We start from the raw sequence: 27,348 nt of genomic DNA on the forward strand, positions 1-27,348 counted from the left end.
TCATTGGATTCTTGATTTTTCTTCTAGATGTGACAATCAGAGGGATAAGAGCTGGAGGCAGCCATATGGGCACACCAGCTGCACAGCTCTGTCCATTATTTATATTGTACATCTAATTTTATTAGTCTTTAGAGATGATTGTTTACAGAATCGTTACTGATCTTACATCCAGTATTTGTCATATTATCCTGGCAACAATCACACTTTTCTTCGCCTGCTGCTCTTACGCCTCACCAGATGTTCTATGTGGGAAACAGCTTTTTAGTTTTTTATACAGGCTCACAGCTCTTCTGAAGGGGCCTCTGGAAGAACTGTGAAGAACAGTCGCTTTTAACAGGTTAAGAATGTATTTTTTTATTGCCAGGTCACACAATCAGACCTGATTTAAAGACACGCTTTAAATATGAAAGCTGCGTCCATATGCTTGAGTTGATATCCTATTTCTTTATGTCTTTGGCTCATATTGTGGTCATTCCTCCCAAAATGTCTTCGTCCCTCTCACTGACCAAAAGGTATATTTTCAATCAGTCCAGGAGAATTAAATCTGACTCTCCTCAAACATTGTTACACTTGGTCCATTTTATCAATTAGTCTTATATCATTATTATGATAGAGTTTTCACTTACACCTGGACATTATTAACAAGCCAAAGGAGTACAAAAACATGGAACCAGCACACGACATATACCAGATTTTTATCAGCTCATTATTCAACCCATATGTGGTCCAGTTGGAGTGTAAAATAACTTCATAACAACTCACAGTCAATCTGATATAATATGGAACATAACTTTATTAAGAAAGCAACAATTCTAATAGGGTAATTTCTAAAAATTGACAGGGGAGTGTGTGCTGATCATGGAATGGGGAAGGTTAGGTGTGTCAGTCACTCTTTCCCAGCCCCCTGCAATTTTTACAATGGCTGTGCTTTATCAGGTTTATTCTATTCGAATCATTGAGTATCTGCAGTGAGGAGGCACTGTGACAAAGTCCAGCAGGAACCCTCTTATCTGCAAGAAGTCAAATAGCCTATACTCTATCTCCGTCTCTCACAAACGCAATATACAAACAAATCCTATTATTATATACTATTCTCTGCCATGAAGGCTAACTGCTTACCAAATAATGCAACAGTATTAAAAGGTCATCAAAGGTCATTATACTGTTTAGGGTCTTTGTCCTGTTACTAACTACAGTTCATAACTGTTTTCGATCAAAACTATATTTTAGTGCTGAAAATTGGCCATAAATTAACAGTTGCTTACAGGGTAGAATTAGGACCTGACGTGTGTACTGTAAGCCTGTATTTTTTTTTTTATTCAGTAAATACCAGTCTACGGTGAATAGTACCCGCTCTCAATATTTCATACTTTAAAGGAACGTGACCGCCACCTCGTGGTTGAATGAGAAACAACAGCTTAGGGATGTCACTGTCGTAAAATAGACCTGCACGTCGTTGCCGTTCGGGTTGCCACTTCCACTTTACGGCAATGTGTATGTTGGCATGGCTTCCTCGTTGATTTGTGGTGAGACTCAAAGCAGGTAAAGAAACATTGTACATTCACGAAATTATATTTCAACACGTAACTTTTGGATTCACTGTCACCAGTAAACGACTGTATCTCATTATGTTAGCAATGAACGACTCATAATGACACAGGATTTTCAGTAGTGTTTTATTAAACTCATGTTGTTAAATAGTAGAGATGTAAACTAACATCATTTATCCCAAACAGGGTTAGTTCGGTGTTAAACAGGGATGTGAAGCAGTTCGGAAAGAAGTTCATGTTTGACTGCAATGAAGAGACTTGCTGGAGCTCAGATCAGGTAACAGAAAAGTGTTTTTATATAGTTTATCGTCCACGTTGTAAGTAATTACCATACACGATATATCCATTTACTAAAACTGTTGTATAGACTACTAAAGGAAAATTAAAACAGTGATAGCCTACTGCATCATCGGAAAACCAAGCAAAAGTCTGTTGTCTGCAGATTGTGCTTTGCATTGTAAGAGACCTGTGTATACAGCATGCTGGAAACCTGTTAATTCACTGCACCTTTATTGTTGGGTAGAATTTAGTCAATTTCTGATCACAGCCTACTTAATGTTCGATGCTTATGTAGATGCAGAGATAAACAAATATGCCTATGAAACTGAAAAACGTATTCACAGCCCATCATTTTTAAATATTTGACATTACATTATTATACATTTCTATGCATATTACAAACTGTTATAAACAGATTGCCTACAATGATATTAATAACGTTGTTTGTATTGTAAATTATGCTTGACAGGGTGAATATCAGTGGGTGTATCTGGAGTTCCCCCAGTCTGTCAAGGTTTCAGAGCTAAAGGTCCAGTTCCAGGGTGGCTTCTCAGCAAAAACTTGCAGACTAGAAGGTATAGCAGATTTCTAACTGCAAAACTTCAATTGATATATGGTGAGCTTTTCTACAGGGTTCTCGTTTCAGTTTTTAATTTCTGTTTCAGACAAGGTGTTGTGTATGATATGATGTAAAAGTATTTTTAACTTGTGCTTTCTGCAGGTTGTCCAATAGATGGAGACTTTACACCAATCAGCCATTTTTATCCAGAAGACAACAACTCTCTTCAGATATCCTTTGTTCTTTTTCATTGAATGAGAATTTCAGTTTAATTGGCTACATTCTCTAGCACAAATATCTGTTAACTACTTAAATAATACAAATGACAGTTAACAACCAATGAAAATGTGCACTGTTAAAAATGAAATGAAACAGATATACATTACATTTAATGCCATCTGCATCAATAAACTATTCAGCGTACTTTGGCAGATCTGTTTACAGAGGCTGAAGCTGCACCTGCCACTGTAGGAACAGCGTGTTCCCTGTGACTGTTGTTGATGCTTTAAATAAGTATTCAACAATATTTTCCTGGTCCTGCTTTTCATTAATATCAAGATTATGTTGTTCTTAACTCCACACCCACAGCTTTCCCATACAGGAGGCCCCTGCAGTGGACAAAGTTAAAATAATGTTTGAGAATAGTGCAGACTTTTTTGGGAGAATTATTGTTTATTCCTTAGACGTCCTGGGGGAAAAAGCTTTGTGACCATTTATTATCCTCTCACGAGAGAGAGGAAATGACCCCTGAGTAAAGTACAGGATGGTGTGGTGGCACATCTGTACTGCCACCTCATGAACTGATGTGAATGTGGCCTTTTTTGGTATCGACTCTTCAGGCTTTTATCAAGACATCTCACTTCTGTTAACAAAAACCCATAAAGGTTTGACATGCAGCCTGATGCTGAGTTAGAATTGAAAATTTCACAAATTTTATCCCACTCTATACACTTACATTGTGCCTTTACAAGAATGTACCATTCCATTGACACAAGGTATGAAAAATATATTTTTTATTAACATTTGTTTACAGACCTTTGCTTTTCTTCAGTCAAACAAAAAAACAATCTGCTGCACAACTTTTGTATTTTAGTCCTTTTTTTGTTCATTGGGATGCATTTAAATGGAATATTCTTTTCATTAAAAAAAAGTTCAATAAGTGTACATCTCTGCATATGTGCTGGTCTTTCAGGCTGACTCGTTACTTTACTCTGTCTTCACACCATGTAGATCTGAGATTACTGGTGTCATGTTGGCTGCTTGTAGAGTTTCAGAATATGATCCTCCAAAACTTTCTGGACTAGAAACAAATAAAACCGTTAATTCAGTACTTAAACATTTGTTAATCTAACTTCAAATGAAACTTAAACAGTTTTTTTTCCGGCTATAAGAAGACAATACATACTCTTTTTGTGTCCGAGGGCAACAGCTAAAGCCATTGGACTGTACCCAGAGTCAGACTCGATGGTCATGTCTGCCCCTTTAGCTGCAAAAGAAAAAAGTTTAGGCCAGTACACTTACTGATAATGTGGTGTGACTTAAAATGATTGTACATCATACACAAGTGCAGCTTACCTAAAAGTGTTTCCACACATTTGATGTGGTTCCCACGAACAGCATAAAGAAGAGGAGTACCACCATTCTGTGATTCAAGCAAAATCAATAAAAATTTTCATTAAAAAAACAAAACAAAAAACTCTATACACTATGAAGCCATATGTGTTATCTTGTTGGTGTGCCATAATTGATAAATGTCATGACCTATCAGACATAGAAAGTCATTATGTACCCAGTCATAAGTGTCAATGTCTGCTCCATGTCTGAGGAGAGTCTCCACAATGTCCACGTAACCTCCGGAGCTGGCCAGTGTCAGCGCACTCTCTCTCTCCCTGGCTATTGTTTTAGGATCAGCCCCCTTAATAAAAAATAAAACAAAAAACAGTGAGAGTGAAATATCGGTGAGATGCTGCTTTTCTATTCTCAATAAACACATGCTAACTTTACAGCAAGGTGTTTATTTCAAACCTTGTCAAGGAGAAAATCCACCACTGCTTTCTCTCCGAACGCAGCTGCCCACATTAAGGGTGTAAAGCCCCGTTCATCCTGTTTGTTCAGCAACGAACTGTCTGCAAAAAAAGGACGAGGCATTCGATTAAGATTGTGTTCTAAAGCATGAGGTCTGACCGTGACATACAGACTTCTCACCTTTACTCAGGTGTGCAGCCACTTGTGAAACCTCGCCTTGTGCTGCCAGCTGATGTATTGACAAAGCTGAGGGAAAATAAGTCTCTGTAACTCCATATGAAAAAGGCACTTATTGTCATAGAAATAAAAACTTTTTAAAACAACTTTGTCATCACAACATCTCTAGTACTTACCGTCTAATGTTGCTGGCAGTACTGTAATCTCATTCCCACGCTGTTTGTTGGTTAGGGTGGCTGAGTGTTTGTACAAACCATCTTCCTCTGTATCCATGTTCTCTGGAGACACTGGACCAGCCGGATGAACTATGTTAGTGGAACAACAATATCCCCTGTATAACTTGTCATTTTAAAGTGTGTTAAGAGAGTGATCACAAATTGTTTAAATATGATAGGCTATGTAAAGGTAACCACCATTGGATTCCTCCTCTCTATTACTAGTAATCTCGATAGATGGCTGAACATTTCGGCCATCTGCAACCTCTTCATCACCTTCGGCCTCCATAATTGCTGCAATAATAACACGATGTAGTAAATAGATTATGTCGTATCAACACTTAGGAAAAAAAAGTAGCAACACAAAGTTTATGTACAGGATATTGCAGTCAACTCACCACATCCAGCCACGAAGTCCAATCTGCGTTAACTTCCTTTCGGGGAAAACTTAAAGTAAATGATTTTATGAAAACCGATGGAGCTTACACGCCGCCGAAGTGAACCAAGATACATAAATCATCGCTTGATTCATTTTGAGTCCATTAGTCTTCCAAAAGAAAAGGAAAACGTGTTTCCTTTTACCAAGCAGACGTTTCGCGGCATGTGGTACTATTAGAAGACAGAACTACTTTTCTTTTAATTGATATTTCTGTCCGGAGTTTTATCGTTGTAGCACATAACAACGTAAACACGGAAGAAGACGGAATCAGCTGACTCGGCTCGTCCGCAGCTGCTGTTTTTGTATTGTTCACAGTTTGCATTATGGAGGACCAAGAAATGCAACTTAAAGTCAGACGAGGTAAACATGAATTTAGTTAAGCCACACGTAATTTACCTCATTGTTGTTGTCAGGTTTGTAGTTTTTTTTTGTTGTTGTTGCCGTGTTTAATCACGAAGCTAATGCTATGTACGTCAAAGGTTTTAGCCCAGCTTTTTTTAGTCCCTGCTGCTGGATTTTTTTTAGTAACAGTTTGTCATTTTTCTAACAAAGGCTATGTACATCATGCATTTGACTTTGCTGTTTAATCTTCCAGTGACTGACAAATTCACGGAGAGCATGTACGTCCTGGCCAACGAGCCGTCCGTGGCTCTGTACAGACTACAGGAACACGTCAGGAGGTCCCTACCTGAGCTCGTGCAGCACAAGGTACTCACGAGGGGATTCAATATCACGAAGTGATAGCAATAATTAATCCAATAACCTCAGTCTCAACCTGAAATGTCTTGTATCAGTTAACAATGCATCTAGATTATGCATTAAACATAGAGGCTCAGATAAGGATGATGATCAAAACATCCCCCTGCCTTTAATTGGTACAGGCATCACTATGAAACGAGCCGCTAATTATTTCAAATAAACCTCCTTTACAGCAGAGATAAAAGATAATACACAACTATGTACAACATCCAGAAAACAGGAAACAGATGAAGCAAATTAATAATAATTAACTCATTTGATGTAGCTTTGTTTGACAGCATGCAAACCTGTGTTATGGCTGAGCAATATGACCTCAAGTTAGTATCACGATTAATTATACATTTTACCTTGATGATGACAAAGGATTATTTAGTTTAAACGTTTTTTGCCCTTATAGTTAACTGACAGGGTCTCTGCTTTAAATATACTGAAATATTAAAGGTGGGATATTTTTTTCTAATAAGAGTGCATGTCTGATGAACTATTTTGTGGTTATTTATTGAATGCTGTATATCGAACTGAAATCAAACACTTATATCATTAACTGCACAGGGAGTCTCTAATTGAAGACTGTCTTTATTTGTCACACCATAAAGCACCAGAATAATAAAATGGACTGGGCCTTAAATTGGAAAGGGCTTTTATTGTTATCACTGTATTTTCTTTCCATCATTAAAACTCCTTCTCTTAGTTGTTGAAGTTGTTTTCAGATTATAAGAAAAAGCATTAAACACAAAGACTGTTTGGTGATAAAAATACAGTGCTATGTTGTCCATTGTTCTGTTATATTAATATTAGGAGTTTACTGTAGTTAGTTGTGATAATAAAGTTCCACTGAACATTTGCATGTTTATGAAAATATATCTGCTGTCATTCTCTACATAGACAGACATGCAGAGCTGGGAGGAGCAGAGTCAAGGAGCCATTTACACTGTAGAGTATGCATGCAGGTAAGAAATGCTTAGGCTTGCAAAAACTGAGGATTTCCACCTCCATATTCTTTTTTTAACACTTTAATTGTCCTGTTGGATTTTGCAGCGCCGTAAAGAGTATGACAAACAGCAGCTTGTATTTCAAAAACATTGACGGCCTCCTCCGTCAAGCCATCAGCATGAAGGAACAGATCAGTACCTCCCAAGGTCGCAGGTAGGAGGCAGCCCTGGCCTGAACTTCTTTATCTATGAAACTCTAACTTTAATAGAGACAATAAGAGGATGTTTCTTCTTCAGCCATGTCCCTCAACCAACATAAAAAAACCCATTTCAACCTCACATATGCATATAGTATCATTTATTTTTTAATCACCATCTGTGGAGTGTGTTTTTTCTTTATGTGATTCACATCATACCTTTGTACATGTCTGCATTTTGCATTCATTGGTTTGTTTTCCTCCCTCATTTATGACCATTTTTTTTGTTTTTCTTTAACTTTTTTTTTAAATTTTACTTAATGCCAATTATTTTCCCAATAACTGCTAACTATTTGTCCGGCTTGTTCTGAGTTCCTTGTATATTATTTGGGATTCATGTTTTCTTTTTTTCTATTTTTTTTTTTTATTTTCTGTGTGGTTCTTTCATTTCTCAATGACACCTGCATGAAGCTTAAGTGATGTGACCCCCTCTCCCAGTCCCCTTGTCTCTGCTTCACATCCCCCTTCCACTTCCTCATGACCTCAACACAGATGTGTCCAAGGTTAGTTTTTCCTCCAGACATTATATTACCACATTCAAAACTTACAGAAATGTACAATTAAATTACATTTGAAGTAACATGTTAGATTTGATGTGATGTTATTGTCTTATTGAGGTATAATGTATCCTACATTAAATTTGAATGATATTTTCTAAAATTAAATTCAGGTCGATATGAAATATACAACAAAAAAAATGAAGACTGTGCTCAAATATTTGGCAAAAACAGCAGAGTAACATATTTACAATGAAAGCTATACATTTGGAGTGATACTTGTTCACTGGTCAGCATTAGTGTTTAAAAATAAAATCAATTTCATTGATACAAAACTACCAATTACTCAGGATGCTCAACATATTCAAAACAAATTAAGAACGCTTTATAATTTGAAAAGTAGATCCGTTGACAAAAACGTGGGTGTTTTCATCTACAATAAGTTGTCTGCAAGCAGTCAGGATACACTTACAGTTCTACATCTGTATAAGATGACGTTTGTGGTAACAGCCAGGTTCTGTAACCACATGCTCAGCTTCTCTCGTGTCACACGAGAGTAGAGTCTTTTGCTGTTATCCCCGTCTTGCGGGCGAGGACACTCCTCATCTCACTGTTGACCCCGTTCCAAGGTTTAGCCTGGGCCTGCAGTAGACCAGATTCAGTAGATATGGTCCTATGCATTCTGGCACCACTGCCTCCACTGCTGTATCCTTCTTTATCACTAGCGAGGCCCTGGGAACCTCTATCTGGAGAGTACTGCGGTTGCTGGTATTTTTCTCGCTGTCTCGGGTTACTATATTGAGGGTAGGTCATCGGATGCTGGAGGTGAGATTCGCTCCGGTGTATTCGCGGTTTGTCCACGCCGATCTTGAGCTCGCAGGGTCGGGAGAGAGGTTTGGGGCTATTCCCATGGTCGTTCTCGTAAAGAGTGCCAAGGTGGTCTCTCTTGTATTGCCTCGCACCGCAGGAAGCTTTGACCAGAGAGTGGGTCACTATGAACAGAAGGATTAAGATCCCAAAAGACAGTACACAGGCACTTGCGATGGCGGTCTCCACCTCAAATATGAGAAGCATAAAGATGGACATAGCTGTTAAGAAAGAGAGGGGATCAAACTGAGAAATTTGGAACACAGAAACACAATAACCAGGAAAAATAGTCAGATATTGTGTGATGAGCCTCAAAACTAAAATTCTAAAATAAATGAAATAATTTATAAACGGTTCCTATGTTGTTACACTTACTTTTTGTACTGTAATTCTGAAACAATCTTGTGCTATAATTTTCTTCTGGATGAGTGACATTCTAAGTTATGAAACTTGATCTTATCTGGTTTTGTCTTTACCTCTAGGAAAAGGACTATGGATTCAGGCATGCAAAAAGAAGGGGGAGAAAAGCACAGCTCTGGGATGTGACGTGCCCTTCTGAGTTGCTGGTGTTGCTTCTATGGTCCCTTACTCAACTTCCTCTTGATTGAGCCTGAAGTAGGGTCTTAAGGGCAACACCTCCTCATCACAATGGACTGCCTCCAGTGACCCCCACCGGTGCAAGCCGCTCAGTGGAACAGAGCACCAGAGCACTGCCAGGGCCGGCATTAAAAATACTTCAAGTCATGGACGCTGCTCAAAGAATGCATTGTTCTCTTAGACTCACTGGAGGGACCGGGAGAAAGTAGTCGAGCTGTTTTCGCCTCTTTGGTTTAAATCCAAAGTTTCACCGATATATTGGACGTTGTGTTTTAGTTTTCTGGGAAAGACTGAAAGTACTCTGCAATCATGTTATAAAGGTTTAACATGTAACTGATGGAAAACAAACACATTTTTGGAAATAACAGACTTTCAGTTCTAATCAGTATCTCAACATTAAAGGAAGTTGAAGTTTTTAAAAAGAAAAGCCTGTGTCTTAAACGTTGAAAAACTTTTTCCCACACAATATTGTTCTTACCGGCCAAGTAGACAGAAACTCCCAGGCAGAACAGTCCTATAGCCACATGTCGTATAGATCTGCTATCCAAAAGGAACCAGTCTTCTCTGTGGAATCAAATGTGACAGGTTTAATGTCGTAGCACAAGCACGTTTACACTTCAAGATTGATGCCTTGGATGTCTCATGGTGTATAAATGGAGATGATTAAATAAATCATCATTAATGTTTTGAAAACTTTAGTTTCTTTTTATGTATTTCTTTTATACTTTGCAAAACACTTTAAGGTCTCAAATGTTAAGTTTTCCCAACAGAACTTAAAGTCCTAAAACATTTAGGTTTTTGATGATTAGGGTATGTGAAAATACAAGTGTATTTTGTTTAGCTCATTGTTATTCCCCTTTCCTCGGAATGTGTTCTCTGTCAGAAGGGAGGTCTTGGGTTATGTTGTTGGATTTGTAAAGCGACGTAGGGAAGAGCCAGCTACAGGCTGTGTGCTGGGTGCATAATGAGACGGAGGCCATTGTTTAGATGGGGCGGGTGAGAGGTGGGGGTCGACCAACAACACTGAAGTACCGGCCTCTGCACCCTGACACATAAGGAAGGCATCTTTATGCTTCTGAAACTAAGTTTAAAAAAAAAAAAGAAAGCCAACCAGGATCTTCTGTGGTCTACAGAGAACAATAAAAGAAGATTGTGTGGGCATGGGCAGAAACATTTAACAGTAAAAACGTTTCCCCATATAGCAACAAGTGTTTATTTAATTCTAAGAATTAAAAATCTATTGCTTCAGCCTTTTACTTATTTTGAACTTCATGAAAACTTTATATTTTATCAAAGTATTAATAACATCCTGGAAGTATGGTAGTACCTTAATAGTGCTTATTGTATTTGTATCATTTTATTCTAACCTTTGTTTAAGTTTGGGTTCATAATTTACAGAAAGCTTTCTCTCCATGTGGCTCATGTGACCACAGGTGACAATTCCAGGATTACAATCTCAAAATGGAGCAGTCATTTGGTTAACTCCAGTGTTTGCTAACATAGGTAACGCTGACCACTTAAGCCACTGGTCACATCAAACCAATTTAGGCAACAGCAGCTCCTGTGAGAATTCATTTGAGCCAGGCTGGGATTTAGTGCTTGTGAATTAATCCTTTAATGTGTTAAGAGACTATGTTGTGTCGCCTTGTATTCGGGTTTAACAGTCGTGCTGAGGTTTACTTTCCTGTCGTAGTAGATTCTCAGGCGCGCATTGATATTGTAACCATTAATCGATCACAGGTGCGTTAAAAGCTTTTAGAACCGGCGGAACTAGGCCTATATGTTCAGTACTATTTGGCTCAACGGCAACATTTTCAAAAAGTGATACAAGCCACTGACAGGACATTTCTTTAGTTAAGAACTAACCGTTTTAAGCATCTATACCTTTCCGTGTCGTGCTCCCCTCTGCAGACCTCTGTTGAGAAGTAGCCGTGCAGCAAGCACACCACCATAGAGCTGAGATTCAGCGTGAGGGACAGAGCAGAGAGCACCGCGGAGACGGGCAGCAGGACGGCCCACACCTGAACTGGTATGACCGCGGAGGTGGACGGGGGAGTCTCCTTAATGACCATCTGTTGAGACTGGAGCTGGAAAGTTAAAATGACCGATAAAACGGACATAATGGCCGATAAAATCCCTAGGAAAGACAGCACTATGAGAGACCTCTGGCTGTACTTTAGCGTCATGTTTATCCCAGATGTCAGGTTTCACCAGAGGGTGATACAGAAAAAGTTCCTTCTATATTGCACTTTTTTTTCCAGGCGATCCTAAACTCCGAAAAAGTAAATGTTTGGTCGCTCCGTTCGCGATGAAAAGTTTTCCTCCCCGACGTGGATATTTGCTGCAGCCTAGTTTTTTTTCTGTTGTTGTGGAGTCCCCCGCTGCCCGGTCCGAGCATGTGATGTGCTTAAAATCCTCAGATTAAAAACTTCACAACAACAATGGACTTTTCTCTTGGATCATCGGCAACAATGCGTTGACGTGCTCCTGGGAGAGGCACAGCTCACTGACTCAACACAAAACACCGTGAACAAAGGCTATTTAAACAGCTGCTATTCTACTACTTTGATAATAAACAGGCACCTTATTAAAAATCCCTTTAATGATGTTTAACGAAAACAAATACATTTATTAGAAATAGCCTGTAGCTTCAAGGGCCTACCCCAAACAAACAAAAAAACTGCCCCTCAAATAGGCTATCTCCTTATAATATAGTATAATATGAAGGAGCCAAGGTCGTGTTCATCTGAACTGTATGTTGCCTTTCAAGTGATTAGATTTCATAATAGCACTTCTTAGGGCCATGTCAATGTCTAAATCGAACAATGAAGCAAAAGCACATGCACTTTATGGAAACAAAGTAAAATAAAATATGACTCAAAGGCCAAAAAGACTAAAGTTGTTAGGTGTACTTTACAGCTTAGTTTTGAGGAATTTGGACCACCTTGGCTTATCCTATTTCAATGTAAAAAAAAAAAAAAAACTCCCCAAAAACCAAGCTTGTATTCTTAGCCCAGCTCCTCCAACTTTTTGAGTCTAATCTTGCATGTTGCCATGAATATTTCCATTGTTAAACTTTTTTTTTTCAAATTCCGTTTCATACACAAACACACTCAAACACTTTTACAACATATTGTTACCTTGGAATAAAATAAGGCACTCATCCGGTATCTTCCTGATTTAATACGACCTAAAATGAAAGACTTTATACTTTACATTTTATCATTGCTGGACAGAAAACACCTTGACTTACTTTAAGTGTGTGACTTATGTTACAGAGGTCGGGGGTTAAGGTTTAGGATGGGGGGGTGGGTAAAGGTGTTTACCTTGTTCTGTTGAGATGTAGATAAGACTGCAGCTATAAAAGGACACAATGCGAACAATTGCTCTCACACATGTACACTGACCAGCGAGGCTATTTCTGAAGTCAACAGCCTCACCACATGCTCTAAAAGGGTAGAAGCTGATCTTGTCGAAAGCAGAAGTGAGAAGTTTCAGGAAAATGAAAAAAAAAATGGAACTGATACGGAAAGTTCTCAAAGACACCTTTATCATTCTGTCCTTTTCTTAGTAAGAGTCTTGCCTTGTGTGGTTAATAGAAGTAATGAATACCATTTACTGTTGCAAATCAGCCTTCAAACTTCAACTGCATAGAACTCTCAGAGTGTTTTCAATAACCGATGAAAAATACACTTACATTAACACCACATTGATGAAAATATTATTTCCGCTTGGATGCAGTTGATTAGCTTGCTGTGTTTACAGAGGGGGGTTGATGAGACCAAAGCAGGTGAATCCTGGAGGTACAAACCCTGGCAGTCTGCAGGGATGTTGCTATCTATTGCATCAGGTGTGCAGTATAAGTTACCTCTTGGGGCTCACAAAGTGAGTGTGTTTGTGCAAACATAGCTCCATGTGTGTGTGGCTGAGTGTTGATATGTTTGTGTGTAAGAGAAACAGAGTTGTTGTCCACACTTCCACAGATAATCAGTGCTAATAAATCCTCACATTATTTTTAGGAGTACACAGTGTCACATCCCAGAATAGTCCATAATGCAGCCCATGCAGTGATTCAGTTATTACCTCTAAATATATCTATCAGGCTGACAGCATGTCTGTGTCCTTGCTTTTCATTTCTGAGCTTTTTCTATGTCTATTTTTTATTAATATCTGTCAAAAAATAATGTTTAGGTACAGTTGATAAACTCACAGAAGAAATATGTACATTTGTATACCTGGATAATTAAATTCTTTTGTATCTTACAAATACGGGCCCTCTCTGAGGCACGTGCAACATTTGCAGAGCATATCAGACCATTTTCATAAAATACTGATAAATGTGGTCTGCAACTTGTGGTGTGAATTACAGCCTGCTGTTAACTGTTCCTGCAATCTTGCCCACAGCCCAAAAGCATGTGCAAAACCTTAGCTTGGTTGAGTTTATAATGTCCTGATGAAATATATTTGCATTTGGAGTGTTACGCCACAATTTGAGTAATAATTATGAAATAAAGAGATACAAGATTCAATTATTCTTTAGGGATTTGAAACAGTTATGGTGAGAAACTGATTATAAAAAAGGCAAAGGATTTCTGTTATATCTTTATATATTTATTAATTTTTTTGGAGGAGGGTGAATTTACCATCCATCAATGGTCCCTTCGTGACACAAATCATGTATAACATACTTTATGTTACTTTATGTTTTATGTTCTTAACAGGTATGGAATTTTATATTGTAAATAAACAAAGTATCAATGTAAGATGACATGAAAATGATGCATTTACTTTTTTGATCAAAGGATCATTATTTGTTGAATGTGTCTCATTAGTAAGGTAGTGGAAACCATAAGTGCTTTTGAGAGATCAATCTTAGGTGCAATGAGACTCTTTTTAACCATAAAAAAATGCAGCGATGCATCTTGTCGTCATTGAGTGTAATATGATCTTTTTCTTACTCTAATCTATGATTGTGTACCTATGTAAGATAATGAACATTGTCACTCGCTCAATTACTAAATCACTCACACTATCAATCTCCCACTCATTCTCTCACTCACTCCCTCTCTTACTCATTCACTACCTCACTCATCCATTCATTGACTCGCACACTCAATCTCTCACTTGCTCTCTAACTCTCATTCGTTCACTAGCTCACTCACCTCACTCATTTACTAAATCATTCGCTCGCTCACACACTTTCTCACTCACAAACTTGCTCACTCACTCGCAGATGCAGATGGGGTTTCATACATTGCATTAAAGAAAGGTTTATTGGAAATTACTGCTTGGGGTGTACTGTCATTTCTTCCAGGCTGGGATCTGCACATCATTCATTAATCACAGGCCCTGATGACTGTCTACAACTTATAGAAACTCCATATAGTTTAATGTTATACACTAATCAATTAAAATGTCATTTAAATCAATTTTGAACAAGACACATTGAAGCAGAAAAACCATCACTCACAAAAAAGTGTTTATAATACGAAAAAATAATTGGTGCTACTAGAGTAAATGAGTCTCAAAGAAATCCTTCCCTTTTTAAAAATATGGAAACATCAGATCATTAACAAATCAATAATGGCAGTTAAAGTGATATCACTTAAACCTGGTCAAAGGATCTCTTCTTGAACATACTGTTTACTAAATATGGTTTATAATTTTGTCAGTACCCAACTTAAATTCATAATTACTCACGCATTTATCGGAATGATCAGCTATACTATTATACGATGTGTGATGGTTAAGATGTTTTGCAAACCTCACCACTTTTAAGTGGAATCCTGAATACCTTTTTTTCTTTTCAAACAGACACAATGTATGCAAACACTTTTCACTGGCATCTCTCTTCACTAATATTATTCTTAACACAATCCTAAATAAATGTTCCGTAGACATAATAGACAAAGTACAAGGGGATTTATGTAGGCCTAATCTCGATGCAAACCTTAAACGACTGTGGTGCGTTTGAAGGCGGATGGGAGGAGGAGGAGGAGTGTGTCCAATGGCACTGCTGAGGAGGTGCTGTGTGCTGACACAGAGAGGCAGGCGGCAGCAGCCAGCTGTTGGAGAGAAAGCGCTCCTGAACCATCGCTACTACAGCACCAGGTGAAAATCTTTTCATCAAAACGAGACCAGAAACCAGGCGACACTTCTGCAAATCTGCGTTTTTTTTGCCATTTGCGACTCTCCCCCGTGAGATTGGTGTTGATCAAGAGGTTGAAAGGCGAAAGATCAAAAAAAGAGAAGAAGATCGAGAACAGGTGAGATCAGATGCTCTGTTTTTGTTTCTGAAAGCACATGAGATAAGTTTTTTGTATGTTTATAGGCCTACTTAAGACTGATTGGTTAACCTGTGTCAAGTCTGAGCGAACTTGCCTATAGGCCTACCTGTTGCTGTGTCATTGAAAGCAGCTTATAGATGAGGCTATATTAGACAGGGATGCTTGGCAACTCGGGGACAGACGGGCTATTCTTAAGCGTCTATTTTGAATGACGTCAGCAATTTGTTAGGTTTAATTATCTGCAAACACGTTTTGAGCCATGTATTTCATCCTATTTTTGCAGTTTTTATTCTTAGCTTGCTGTCAGAATTTAGATAGAGACTGAACAGATCCCCAGACTCTTCAGGGAAGACTTATGGCTTCTTTCCACCTTTCATCTTTCTCATCACTGCAACCTGTTGCCTTAACAATCATCCCACTGCTCAGCTTCACTTGAAATGAGCATTGATGACTCCCAATTTTATGGTATAATTAAAATTGTTTTGTGCCACAATTTGAATGAAAATAAGCCAGTTGTTTGATTCGTAAGGGTAGTCACTTTTCATCAATGTTAGTCTTCTCACTTTCTTACAGTTCACTGGATCTGGTACAACATCTTATGTCTTGCAAAACAAATTTTCACACACATTGCATAGATCAAATGTTTAGGACATGCCTGAATGTACTATAGCTATTCTTGTTCGATCAAAAATATCAAGGCAATTCAATTATCTCCTGTTAAAATTAGACAAATATTTCCTCACCATTACTCTGAAGGGCTTGGTGGGCACATGAACTGTCTGACCCTGACACACATCGGGTGGCGCACATTTATTTTAACTGGTATACTGGTGCTTTGATTAAAGATCTTCAGCTTGAAGCACATTACTGAAATGAGGCACATATGTCATTTCTTAAAAATATGTTTTAATTTGAAAGGATAATAAGGCTATTGCTATTTCAAATCAAATTTTTGAGTGTATGCGTGTGTGTGAGGTTGGGGGAACATTACGCCTTTGAACTTATATGTGTGAGAATTGTGATTCATTATCTCAGAAATGTTTCTGTTTGTATTTTTTTTGGTGACATTTTTAGGTCTTGTTTTACTTTGATCTCCCATCAGTGAACATAACTCAAAAGACTTGATAAGACTTCACAACGGCTGGATTAAGTGTCATTTACAAAGCCTCTTAACCACTGCTTTCATTGTACAATCATTGCACAACTAAGGAAAAACCTATTTATACTTTACAATGCTTGATTTTACCCAAAGGGGAATCTGTCGTCAAAACCTTGCATAGGTTGTAGACAAGTTTATATCAACACTGATAATGCTTTTTTCTAATTCGGGAAAACTGAGAACACAAGCTTGTGTTAACTTGTGTCGATGTTCTAGAGATCTGCTTTCTTACAATTAGTCAATCCATTACATCCTTTAGCTCATATTAACATGTGATTGCCATGTTTTTTACATCTACATAAACCATCCTACTAATTACTCATGAAAGGTAAACCATTAAAGTAGAACCCCCAATACTCTACAAAACCCTCCTTATTTTTCTCTAGTCGTTTGTGTATAGAGTTCGCTGCAGTTTGCATGTCGTATAGGAAATTGATTAAGCCTGATCACATCATTCCGTCTGTTGATCCAGAAGCTTTTGGTTTACTATACATGCACGTAGTTGTCACAGTGAGGTCCTCAGTGATTTCTGTCAGAAGCTCCCAGGGTATGTCACAGAGCTTGGCTACTGTGTGCCTGTGCTGTGTTTGTACTCAATATTTTCCATTGTGTCGCCTCTGGGAAGGCAACTGACAAAGGTGCTGTATTTCCCTATATAACATTGAGACCCTTGGGTATTTGTGTGATTTGTGTGTGCTATTACTACACCAATACAGGCCATATAGAGACTCAGTTTTTTCTTTAAATCCTTATGATTTAACTTATGGGTCTTGTTCCTGGAATGAAAAGTTGAATTACAGGTTCAATTTGGTTTAAATCTATCTTTGATCTCACACTCAGGAGTTGTCCTTAGAGATGGAAGTTCACAGGCAGCTCTGGTGTTTTCACAGACCTCAAATTGCAGTTGTAGAATGGCCGAACAAACCACACTCAGTGTCACATCGTCCGGCTCGAGATGTAGCTTTAATTACCTACCTGGGTATGTGTTCTGGTAGGGCTGTTTGTGACAGTGAGAGCCGTGGATTAGTTGTATCTGAAAGGACAGGAACTGTCTGTAAAAACCTGAGATAAAGATCTTTCTGCCCTGTTAAGAGCAAATGTCCCACTTCCCTTCTTTTGTGCATTAGAATTGATATGAGGCAACATGTTCTCACGTTTGATCCAAAAAAAGACAGCAATGATTAGTCTGTATTAATTTTCGCGAAATGCTGGTTTTTACAAAGGCAGATTACCTTTTACTCTCGGTCCTAGAGAAGATCTGTCTGCATTTTATCGTGTTTTATAATAAACCCAGTGCAATTGATGGGTTCATCGTCAGCTGTCAGTTGAGGTTGAGTCGAGGTGTGTCTTGTCTCTGCAGCATGTACAGCACATTGAACATCCCCAGACTTTATAAGGTAATAAAGAGGGCAAAGATTCCTCCAGAAATGCCCCAGATGCCTGTTTGCCAAGCTTACGTTGAGGGACAGCGGGCACTTCAGGGGTCGTGGGAACACAGGCACCATATCCGCTCATGCACCATCAGAGGGATAGGGCACTAAATATAGAAAAAAGTCCAATACATGTTAAGGGGAAAACCAGTGAAAACTCCTTTGGGCTTTGGAGAAGCATTGCACGGTCAGGTCAGAGGACTAATAGTGAAGTATAAAATGGAAAAAAATAACTTTTACATAGACCAAGTTATGTTTGCATTTGTGTTTTAATGTCATTGCATGTCCGTCTCCTCCAATACAAAGAATGTCAAATGTCTCTATAACATCCAGCTTTATACAATCCTATAAGGGCACAGACGTGAGCAGGGGTTTTCTAAACCTAGAAAAAAATAGAGCGAGCGGGTGTGAGTTTGAAAATTGGACGTTCTCAAGCTAACCACTATCCATCCATGCAATTGTCCTCTTCCCCTCCAGGTCCTTTTTTTTCTTCCCTGGCTGTGCATGAGAGAGGAGTGGGTGGCTTTAGTGTCAGTCATCTCTCTGAAACACGCCGTTTTCCTTCAACAGTTTGGTTTTAGCTATTGCCTGCTGAACCTTTAAAAGCAGCGATGGACTGTATTTTTAACCCCGTCTCTTGAGGCTGTGCGGTGCAGAGAAGCACTGTGCTACTGCTGTGTGGCCCCGGGGTAACCCAGACTGTGGGGGTGTCAGACAGTGTGGACTCCTGGCTCGGCAAGGGCTGCTCTAACTTTAGACCACATCGCCTCATGGTGGTAAAAATAAACACCCTGCTCTTACCAAAGGGGGAAGGAACTTGAGTCACTTAAACCAAATGATTGACATTTTCCCACCAGAATTACCAGAAGAACTATAGAATGATTTTATTGTCTTTATATTGGAAATATATTGGCAAACATTATAATTTACCAGAAGCTCAGTGGCCACACAATATTTATTTTCCTTTCCTGCTACTTGAGAAATATAGCCCAGCGGCTTTGTCGCATGCTGCATGTACGGTAGCAAAAGCCCTCATCTCAGCATTCATGGGTTTGAAACTGGGCAAAAATGGCCCAAAAATACAACTTAATAAAACGATATCACATGTTCTCATTGGTATACAGAAATAAACTGCAAATTCATCAAACTTGTAAATTATTATTTACTTCTATAATTTTTTTCTTTTCTTCATTTTAGAGACTCAAAGACGGCTGAAAAAATGGGAAGAAAGAAAATACAAATTTCCCGTATACTGGATCAGAGGAATAGACAGGTGAGTCAACATACAGATAATCGTTCCTGTTTTTTATTTGTCCCTAAAGACATAATTTTAATACATAACTTTACACGTTCAGTTTTTCTGATATTATAGTCAAAAAGTCCCTCAATAGAACCCAAACAGTATCGCTTATTTGTATGTAACATAAATAACATATGTTATTTTGGGGTTATGGCCTGTGAAACGGACCACACTTGAACTTATCGTGTACAGCTTAGTGAACTTCTAATGACCATTTATTTTTTTAGTCACACACCCACATAGCTGTATTAGTAGTACAAAGTGAATGCAGGATACACAATAAAAAAGAAGCCTCAACACTTTACACATACATGTGTTTGATACACACAGCTTGAGGTCCACACACCTAACGTTAACTTATTCAGGTATATGGATTAGAATATATTGTGGTGAATGTAGCTCAGATATGTTTTGTACAGAGAGAATGCTTGAAGCAAGTATTGATAATGATAAATTATTAATGATATAACTAGGAGCTTTGCTTCTACAAATGCTGCTACTACTTCTACCGATTATTAATAATAATTAGTTATTATAAAATAAACAGGTTAATTCAGCAGTGTTTGATTATGCAAATGATACAGTAACTGACAAATGAATTAAGTGTCAATAAAAACTCGGCTAGATGTGTAAATGAATAAAGAAGTGTAAGAGTGAGGCGTTGGTGTATATGTGTGTATTTGTGTATGATATAAACAGGAGTTTGTTACCCAGCTCTTGCTGTCACATGACAAAGTGTTCTCGAGGAAGAGAGTGAACCTAAAAATTCAAACGTGTATAAATTAGTTAATACTGATGGGCCCCGTCACACTGAACAAGGTAGATGGAGCACATCAGAGGCAGAATGTATTTCGACAGCAGACATTATATTCACTGTAAAATGAGTACATCATGTGATAGAAGTTTAGTTTGTTATTGAAACAGATGTTGTTAAGGTCAAAGGAAAGTACAATGCAAGAAAAGTGATCACCTTATTCTCGTCAAAGGCTTTTTTTGAATATAATCTTCATGTGTGTGTTGGTTTGTTAATGTTTGCAGTGGCGCATTAAAGAATAGCACATCATATTACTATTAACATGAATATTTTAAAACATCATACAAAAGTTACCCACCAAGAAGTGATGAGGAAACAGTATTGACAACAAGAAAAGGGTATTCCTTATTGGACAAAAAAATCTTCTTATATCTGATTTTTTAGGATGAAGGTTCTTATGTTGGCTTTTACCTTAGCCGAAATCAAGGTCTAATGAGAAACACTTAATATGTTGTCCACTTACCTACCTGGAAAAACTTTTATTTATGGATCTATAATTTCAAAATAGCTGTGCCTTTAAAAAACAAAAACAAAAAAACCCCATCTTTATCTACTACATTTGTATTCCCTTTAATTACTCACAAACTATTCAAGCAAGTTTTTATAACTGAATAAAAACATTCAATATGTTTACCTAACATTGATCAAAACACCAAAGATATATTTTTTTTTTCTGTTGGCAGGTGACATTCACCAAGCGTAAGTTTGGTCTGATGAAGAAGGCTTATGAGCTGAGTGTGCTGTGTGACTGTGAGATCGCCCTCATTATCTTCAACAGCACCAACCGTCTTTTCCAGTACGCCAGCACAGACATGGACAAAGTGCTGCTCAAGTACACAGAGTACAGCGAGCCACACGAGAGTCGCACCAACACAGACATCCTGGAGGTAATGTTCAAGCTGCCATCAAATGAAAAGACACTAAAGCAGGATTACCTTTAGAGAAATAAAAACATGTTAATAGATTTAGAGCAGGAGGTCAGGAACAAGCAGTTCAGGTATCAAAATATTTAGAAGAACGTTTTAACTCAGAAAAAAAAACCCCACTCACATCTTGTTTTTGCATTTCTTTATGCTTTCATTGTTGGTGATTGTGTTAGCTTTCTGTTATGTATCAGACTCTGCGCAGGAAGGGCCTCGGCATGGACGGCACTGAGCTGGACAGCGAGGAGAGCATGCAGGTGGCTGCAGACAAATATCCTCTCACTGAGGGCATGGATCTCTCTGTGGCACGCCAGCGCTTCTATGTCAGTACACACACACTTCTGCTGTGCACCACAAACAAAGAAATGCACACATGTACACACCACACACACACAGACATGCCATTGTGACTGGAAGTATACATTTGGATGTTATTAGATTGAAAGAGCTTAGAAATGGTTGGAATACACAAAGAAACAACTTTTTTAATTGAAATTTGTATTCACTTTTTGACATTCTTACACTGTTTTTTTTTGTTTTTTTTTACATGGATTCTGCTCTTCAGGCCCCATCACTTCTTTCACCAGAGGCCCAGTTTCTAGTGTCTGCAGGCTGTGAGAATGGCTTTCCAAACTCTTCTGGATCCAGCATGGTGTCCCACAGACCTCAGGGCTTTAAAGCTCTGAGTTCCAGACCTGGCTCTGCAAGCCCTGCTGCACAACACACGCACAGTGCATTTATGTCTCCACACGCAGGTCAGCTAACCTCATGTTCTCTTGCTTTAAACATTGAAATAATTATTTTGATAACAATATAAACATGTTTTGTGGATTTTGTAAAAATGCCATTTAAGACCAACAGATTTTAAATGGATCATTGATTTTCACATATTTTAGAGTACATAATATGAAAATAAGATGTGTTTAATATGATAAATTGCATGCCATTCTTTTTAGCGAAAAACACTTTTCATGAGAAGTGGAAAAGAGTCCAATATCTTTTTTTTTTTTAATTTTTTTTTTTTTACCAAAGTTAAAAAATATGACAAATAAAAAAACCAGATGGTATTAAACTTAAACCATCTTCTGGAGGGAATTTATTTTTATTATATTGCATCTGAGACACAAGCAAATCCCAGTGCATTTACAAATTGTCAGCTTTAAAAAAATAATTTTCTGCTTCAAATAGATGCAAAATATTTAGCATGCAAATCCATTAAATGCCCTTTGAGGGCCTGACTAAATGCTTGCTGTGATCCCTCAGTGCAGCTGGCTGTGAACACAGGAAGTGTGTGTGTGTGTGTTTGTGTGTGTGTGTGTGTGTGTGTGTGTGTGTGTGTGTGTGTGTGTGTGTGCGTGTGTGTGTGTGTGTGTGTGTGTGTGTGTGTGTGTACTAATCCACATGTGCATTTGGACTGTTTTGTGAAACTGGCCCTCCATGTGTGAAACAGTGGCTTCAACAACTTGTTTGGTTTCTGTATATAAAGTCTCCCACCTCACAATCATCTTATATAGTCTTTTACTATTTCGGTGCACTGTTGAGTCATGAGAAACTTGTTACTACAAGTTTTTACATTTTTCATTAAGTATTACAGTTGAATTATATTTTTTAGGGTTGTTAACAGACCAGAATATATTAAAGATTTCACCATTAACTCACCCGTCTTTGCAAGGATCAGAAACAAATCCAAAGGTCAAATTAAAAAGAGAAGTGTATTTTGTCACACTTATATACAGAAACAGGGAGAGGCATAGACGAGAGAGAATTATGCCTCTCTGGTGAAATATGCTCACATCTCTTTTCACTTCCTGTTCCTTCCTTTGAACTCATAGGCATTGGCTACTCCGTGTTCTCTCACAGCAGCCTGAACCGAGCTCTGGACATGAAAAGTCCTCCTCCTCTTAGCCTGGGCACTGAGAACCTGCGGGGAGATGCTGCTAATCAGGGCATGGGGGCCACACGTGCTAACCACAGCTCTGCTGTAAGTGACTGTTACTATTCAGTGTGATTCACACCATGTTAGTGAAACATAATCAATTGCAATCCAGTAGGTCATATAACAGATAATATTTTTTGCCTGACATAAGAACTTAATTATTTCACATTGAACATAAAAGTCTTTCCTTATTTATTAGAGGGGGGTCTTGTACCAAGGTCTGCACAGTGGCAGCTCCATGGTAGCCATGGGAAAGGCAGGGCTGCTGGGTCACAGTTTGGGGGGCTATGGACTCACATCTCCTGGAGCCTCGGGTACGTCTTCTGTGTATGATGTATTCTATGATAAATTAGGACAAACAGAAAACAGTCCATTACATTAAATTCTATTCAGCATTTTAGTAGGCACACTTGTTTAATTTCTAGCTGGTTGACTCTAATTTATAATGATGGTTTATTTCAATTCATTAGATATGCTTTTATCACTCTGTCATTTTTACCTGCTCTTACTTTCACAGCATCACAGATAGCCCAAATAGTAGATCAATCACAATGAGATACAGTAACTCATAGCAACAGCATTCTTATAGTTTTAGGATTGAAAACTTGTGGTACAACATTTTTATTAGTGAGTTATGAATATTGAAAATAGCAGGAATTACTATCCTCCCCTCTACCTCTGAGCATGAATGTGAATAAGTGTTTCCAAAGAAGATAGTATACACTTTGTGCTATCATCATAAAAATATATATTTTTTCTTTTTCTTTTTTTATCCATGTGTTTCCGTTGTCTTGTCTCTGTTCCCCCTTCTCAGAGTACAGCCAGCCTGGTTTTTATCACTCTGTTAATCTACAAAGAGGAGCCGGAAACCCTTGGCACCCAGCACAGCCACCTCAGGAGCCCCACGGGCCTCACATAAGCCCAGGGTAAGAATACATATGTAATCATGGCAGAGAGTATTATCTTCACACTGTTGTAAGCTCCAGCAATGTGTTTCTTTTGCATTTTTGCTGGGCAACAGGAAGCCACAAATAACAATAACAATATGTTACATGTGAAATCACTTATTTAAACTGTGAAAGAGAACAATCCTTGGATTCTTTAGGTATGAGACTCAGAAATACTACATTAATCCCTGTGGGAAATTTGGTAAGATAGGTCATTTTCCTCATCGATATGGAACCACAAATTTATGGATGTTTCTTGGTCACATCTGGATCTATACAACCAGCTGGTTGTATTATGCTCATTTTGCTTATATTTGATGAATAGGAGTTTCTGTCTTTAATAATTAATGCATTTAAAAAATACATTTTTAGAATAATGTCTTGATTGCGTGTCAGATTTGTTTTTTTCTCTCCTTATGTCGTCTGTAGGATTTCCACTGGAGGGTGCTCCTTCCCCTCTCAGTCCTGCTCCTCATCCTCTCCACATCTGCCCTCCCTTAATCTAAGCATCAAATCAGAGCGTAGCTCTCCTGAGCAAATGTCCTCCCCCACCTCCCCCCCACTGCACCACCTCAGGCAGCACTCCCCAATGAGCAACCCTGATTCCGCTCGCCATACTCCTCCAGAAGCCTGTCCGGCCAATGGGACGAAGGATTTTCCTAAAGCAGGTTACCCACAGGACGAAGAGGAAGGAGGGCAGCAGCTCAGGCAGCTTGAGATAAGTGGTGGGTGGCAGAGATAGCTGGCTGCTGCAGTCTCCCACCATCTCCCATTCAATCAGCTATCTTCCATCAAGTCCTTTCTTACAAACAAACATGAACACACACGCACACAGATATAACACAGAAGATAACGAGATGGTTGATTTTCTCCCCATCCTGCAAGAGAGAGCGACTCTTTGTCTCCTCACAGAGAGCTGGTTTCTCCTGAGCCATGGAGAATTTCTCTGCATCACCTGGTTCTTTAAAAGAGGAGACCCATGCAAACAGACATTTGCCTTTCATGTTTGGTTAGCTTTATTTTTCTGTGTGAAGTGTATATGAATCAAAATTACCATTGGAAAAATATTTTGTTTTGTTTTGTGAATTTCTTTTGCTTTGTTAGCTACAGCAGCACATCGGGACCAGCTGAATATCAAAAACAAACAAAACACCAGCAACCTGCAAAACCACCTCAGCATTAGGACAATATCAGTGACATGGTCAAGACCTAGACAAGGACATGTCAAGGGTTATTTCACAACTTTTTTAGTTAACCTTAAAACAAGACTCATGGACATATTAGTTTGCCGAAATAAGTTTATTCACAAGGCAAATCAAATACAACAAACAGCTAAAAAGTTAATGTCCTTCAAAAATGCTGTTTTAAATATATACCTTCAGGCCTTCCACTTCAACACAAAAAGAAGTTTCTGAATTGCTCCTGCTGAAATCAGATTAAGTGGATCTCTTTAGCAGGGGCATGTTCAGATTTTTTTGACTCGGGTTGCCCATCTCGGACACTGACTGACAACATTAGCTTTATTATTAACGACACAAAAGACGATTCATGTTTAAACTCCCAAACTGTGTTCAATATTAACTGAAAGTATGCAAACTCCTGCGACATTCTAACTTGCAAACATACATTAATCGGCAATGTTTTAATACTGACACTTTGCTAGTTAGTTCATAGTAAGTAAGAGTGCAATACTTTCCAATGCACCTATCTTGTGAAATAGATGTGGAACCTTTTTTAATGTACAATTTAATGTACAATAAAAAAAAAATCTAAAGAAAACTAGCAAAAACAGACTAAAAAGTTGGTTTTAACATAAACCCCGCCAGGCCAGTACAAACAGGAGGAATTATCACAACACACCAAAAGCTGTTTTACTTGGAATATTAGCTCTTGCTTTTAAAAAAACACTTTAACAAATGTGAACCTTTCTTTTCCATCAAGGGAATCTCAGGGAGTCGGCTGATGCTTTGTTTTGAAATTTTAAAACCGCTTCTATCAATGTAAACAATTTTTATTGTTTTTTCACTTTCAATACCAAAACTTGTAGTAGTCTACTTCAAATGAACACCAAATACTTTCCATTGTTCCCCTGTGCATTACAAGATAATAATGAAACAGCCAAAGACAATAAGGGCATGTCAGTATTGGGTCTATCTAGTATTTATTTTCAGTAATATAAAAAGTTTATTTTATCTCTAGTGTCTAATTTTAGTCATTGTATATTGTCAATCTCGGGTTAGGGTAAATTCTACCATTCATCTGTAAATTTAGTGTGCACTAGATGATAAAATAGACCCATCATTATTACAATTATTTCCCCTTATCGTCCACAAGGGGGCATCCCTTTCACAACATTTGTATTTAAATTAGAACACAACACAGAAGATCAAGTTCAAGCAACATAAACCATCCATCTTATTAGTCTATGATAAATTATCTAATGAATCTTTGAGACATGATGCAGGTTCAGTGGTTCGCCCTGGAGACATTCAACAAACACATAGTGATAAACTCTGCAGAGATTCAGTGAGCTGGCAGGTAGAGGTCTTCAAATTCAAGTGCTGCTGTGGGATATGTTTTTTTCTTTTGATTTCTTATGCAGTAATATTGTAAAATATATGTGTGGAGAAAAAAAACACAAATTATCAGTGTTCTGATGCTTTAGTTTGACTTTTATATTTTTGCTGAATGCTTCACAAAGCAAAGATATTTGTTGTGATTCCTTTAAAATAAAAATGGGTTGATTTGTATGGGTTGTTGCCTTGGTCCACTTTTTTAATCAGAACAAATTAGATTCTACATATCAGGGGTTTTTTTTAATGCAGAGGTCAAAACACTCCAGCAACACTGGTAGTATGAAGATGAATTTTATTAGCTATGCTTTTCACCTTGTGGTCATTCCTACTCTGCTTCAATTTTTGTTCATGGACATTAAAGTCAATAGCAAATCTCCTTCCTTGATGTAAAGAGATTCTTGTATATTCAATCTGAAGACATACACAAATGTAGCTATCAAGCTTTTAAGTGTCCATTTTTTCTCCATCTTTTAAAGCACTCTCCCTCATTATCATGTCTAGCCTCTGTCAGGCAGCTCAGCATGCAGCCACCAAACCTGAGGAACAAGAATAGAGCACGTAAAAGCCCAGAGACCTTTATGCCTTAAAAAAAAAATCATTGCCACAGCTGGTTGTCTCACAGTTACTTTGCCAGAACATTTTCTTTTTCCACCACCATGGAACATTTTAACTAAGAGCAGAATCGGGCTCTGGTTCCTCTCTGTCCTCTCCTCCCTAAGTGAAAAGAGACTCTGACTGGGGTCATGTCTGGTCTTCTCCCCTGGGACAAGTCTGTAGGGCATGTCTGGGCCCTGCACACACACTTCCTATTTCCTATAGCAAC

At 38.2% G+C, this 27,348-nt stretch overlaps 5 protein-coding genes across 8 annotated transcripts; 3 read left to right on the forward strand and 2 right to left on the reverse strand.

Annotated features, from left to right (window-relative positions):
• Positions 1 to 1,473: 1,473 nt before the first annotated feature.
• Positions 1,474 to 3,554, forward strand: nr2c2ap (nuclear receptor 2C2-associated protein). The gene is made up of 5 exons (XM_079350600.1): positions 1,474 to 1,542; positions 1,737 to 1,827; positions 2,299 to 2,404; positions 2,551 to 2,618; positions 2,975 to 3,554. Exons 1-5 carry the CDS (start codon positions 1,505 to 1,507, stop codon positions 3,095 to 3,097), a joined length of 426 nt encoding a protein of 141 aa, XP_079206726.1. The 5' UTR covers positions 1,474 to 1,504; the 3' UTR covers positions 3,098 to 3,554.
• On the reverse strand, positions 3,385 to 5,438 carry rfxank (regulatory factor X-associated ankyrin-containing protein). The gene is made up of 9 exons (XM_079350598.1): positions 5,204 to 5,438; positions 5,004 to 5,099; positions 4,767 to 4,895; positions 4,594 to 4,659; positions 4,414 to 4,514; positions 4,178 to 4,303; positions 3,964 to 4,030; positions 3,794 to 3,874; positions 3,385 to 3,688 (listed from the first exon to the last, which is right to left on the reverse strand). Exons 2-9 carry the CDS (start codon positions 5,092 to 5,094, stop codon positions 3,636 to 3,638), a joined length of 714 nt encoding a protein of 237 aa, XP_079206724.1. The 5' UTR covers positions 5,095 to 5,099; positions 5,204 to 5,438; the 3' UTR covers positions 3,385 to 3,635.
• borcs8 (BLOC-1 related complex subunit 8) lies at positions 5,439 to 9,421 on the forward strand. 3 transcript variants are annotated; one of them, XM_079350601.1, is made up of 6 exons: positions 5,439 to 5,604; positions 5,840 to 5,952; positions 6,889 to 6,953; positions 7,042 to 7,149; positions 7,604 to 7,695; positions 9,039 to 9,421. In XM_079350601.1, exons 1-5 carry the CDS (start codon positions 5,568 to 5,570, stop codon positions 7,671 to 7,673), a joined length of 393 nt encoding a protein of 130 aa, XP_079206727.1. In that variant the 5' UTR covers positions 5,439 to 5,567; the 3' UTR covers positions 7,674 to 7,695; positions 9,039 to 9,421. The 3 variants fall into 3 exon arrangements, with proteins under 3 accessions (XP_079206727.1, XP_079206729.1, XP_079206728.1); XM_079350603.1 differs by lacking the exon at positions 7,604 to 7,695; XM_079350602.1 differs by lacking the exon at positions 9,039 to 9,421 and having other exon boundaries at positions 7,604 to 7,696.
• On the reverse strand, positions 8,044 to 11,675 carry tmem221 (transmembrane protein 221). Its single transcript, XM_079350597.1, has 3 exons — positions 11,038 to 11,675; positions 9,632 to 9,717; positions 8,044 to 8,777 (listed from the first exon to the last, which is right to left on the reverse strand). The coding sequence occupies exons 1-3, from the start codon at positions 11,337 to 11,339 to the stop codon at positions 8,236 to 8,238; spliced, it is 930 nt and encodes a 309-aa protein (XP_079206723.1). The 5' UTR covers positions 11,340 to 11,675; the 3' UTR covers positions 8,044 to 8,235.
• Positions 11,676 to 15,213: 3,538 nt separating this feature from the next.
• mef2b (myocyte enhancer factor 2b) lies at positions 15,214 to 26,699 on the forward strand. 2 transcript variants are annotated; one of them, XM_079350681.1, is made up of 9 exons: positions 15,214 to 15,419; positions 19,227 to 19,302; positions 20,827 to 21,030; positions 21,261 to 21,389; positions 21,632 to 21,821; positions 22,899 to 23,047; positions 23,202 to 23,316; positions 23,817 to 23,928; positions 24,379 to 26,699. In XM_079350681.1, the coding sequence occupies exons 2-9, from the start codon at positions 19,249 to 19,251 to the stop codon at positions 24,689 to 24,691; spliced, it is 1,266 nt and encodes a 421-aa protein (XP_079206807.1). In that variant the 5' UTR covers positions 15,214 to 15,419; positions 19,227 to 19,248; the 3' UTR covers positions 24,692 to 26,699. The 2 variants fall into 2 exon arrangements, with proteins under 2 accessions (XP_079206807.1, XP_079206808.1); XM_079350682.1 differs by lacking the exon at positions 15,214 to 15,419 and having other exon boundaries at positions 19,244 to 19,306.
• Positions 26,700 to 27,348: the final 649 nt, after the last annotated feature.

The sequence above is a fragment of the Symphodus melops genome (assembly GCF_947650265.1).
Source record: "Symphodus melops genome assembly, chromosome: 8".
NCBI lineage: Eukaryota > Metazoa > Chordata > Actinopteri > Labriformes > Labridae > Symphodus > Symphodus melops.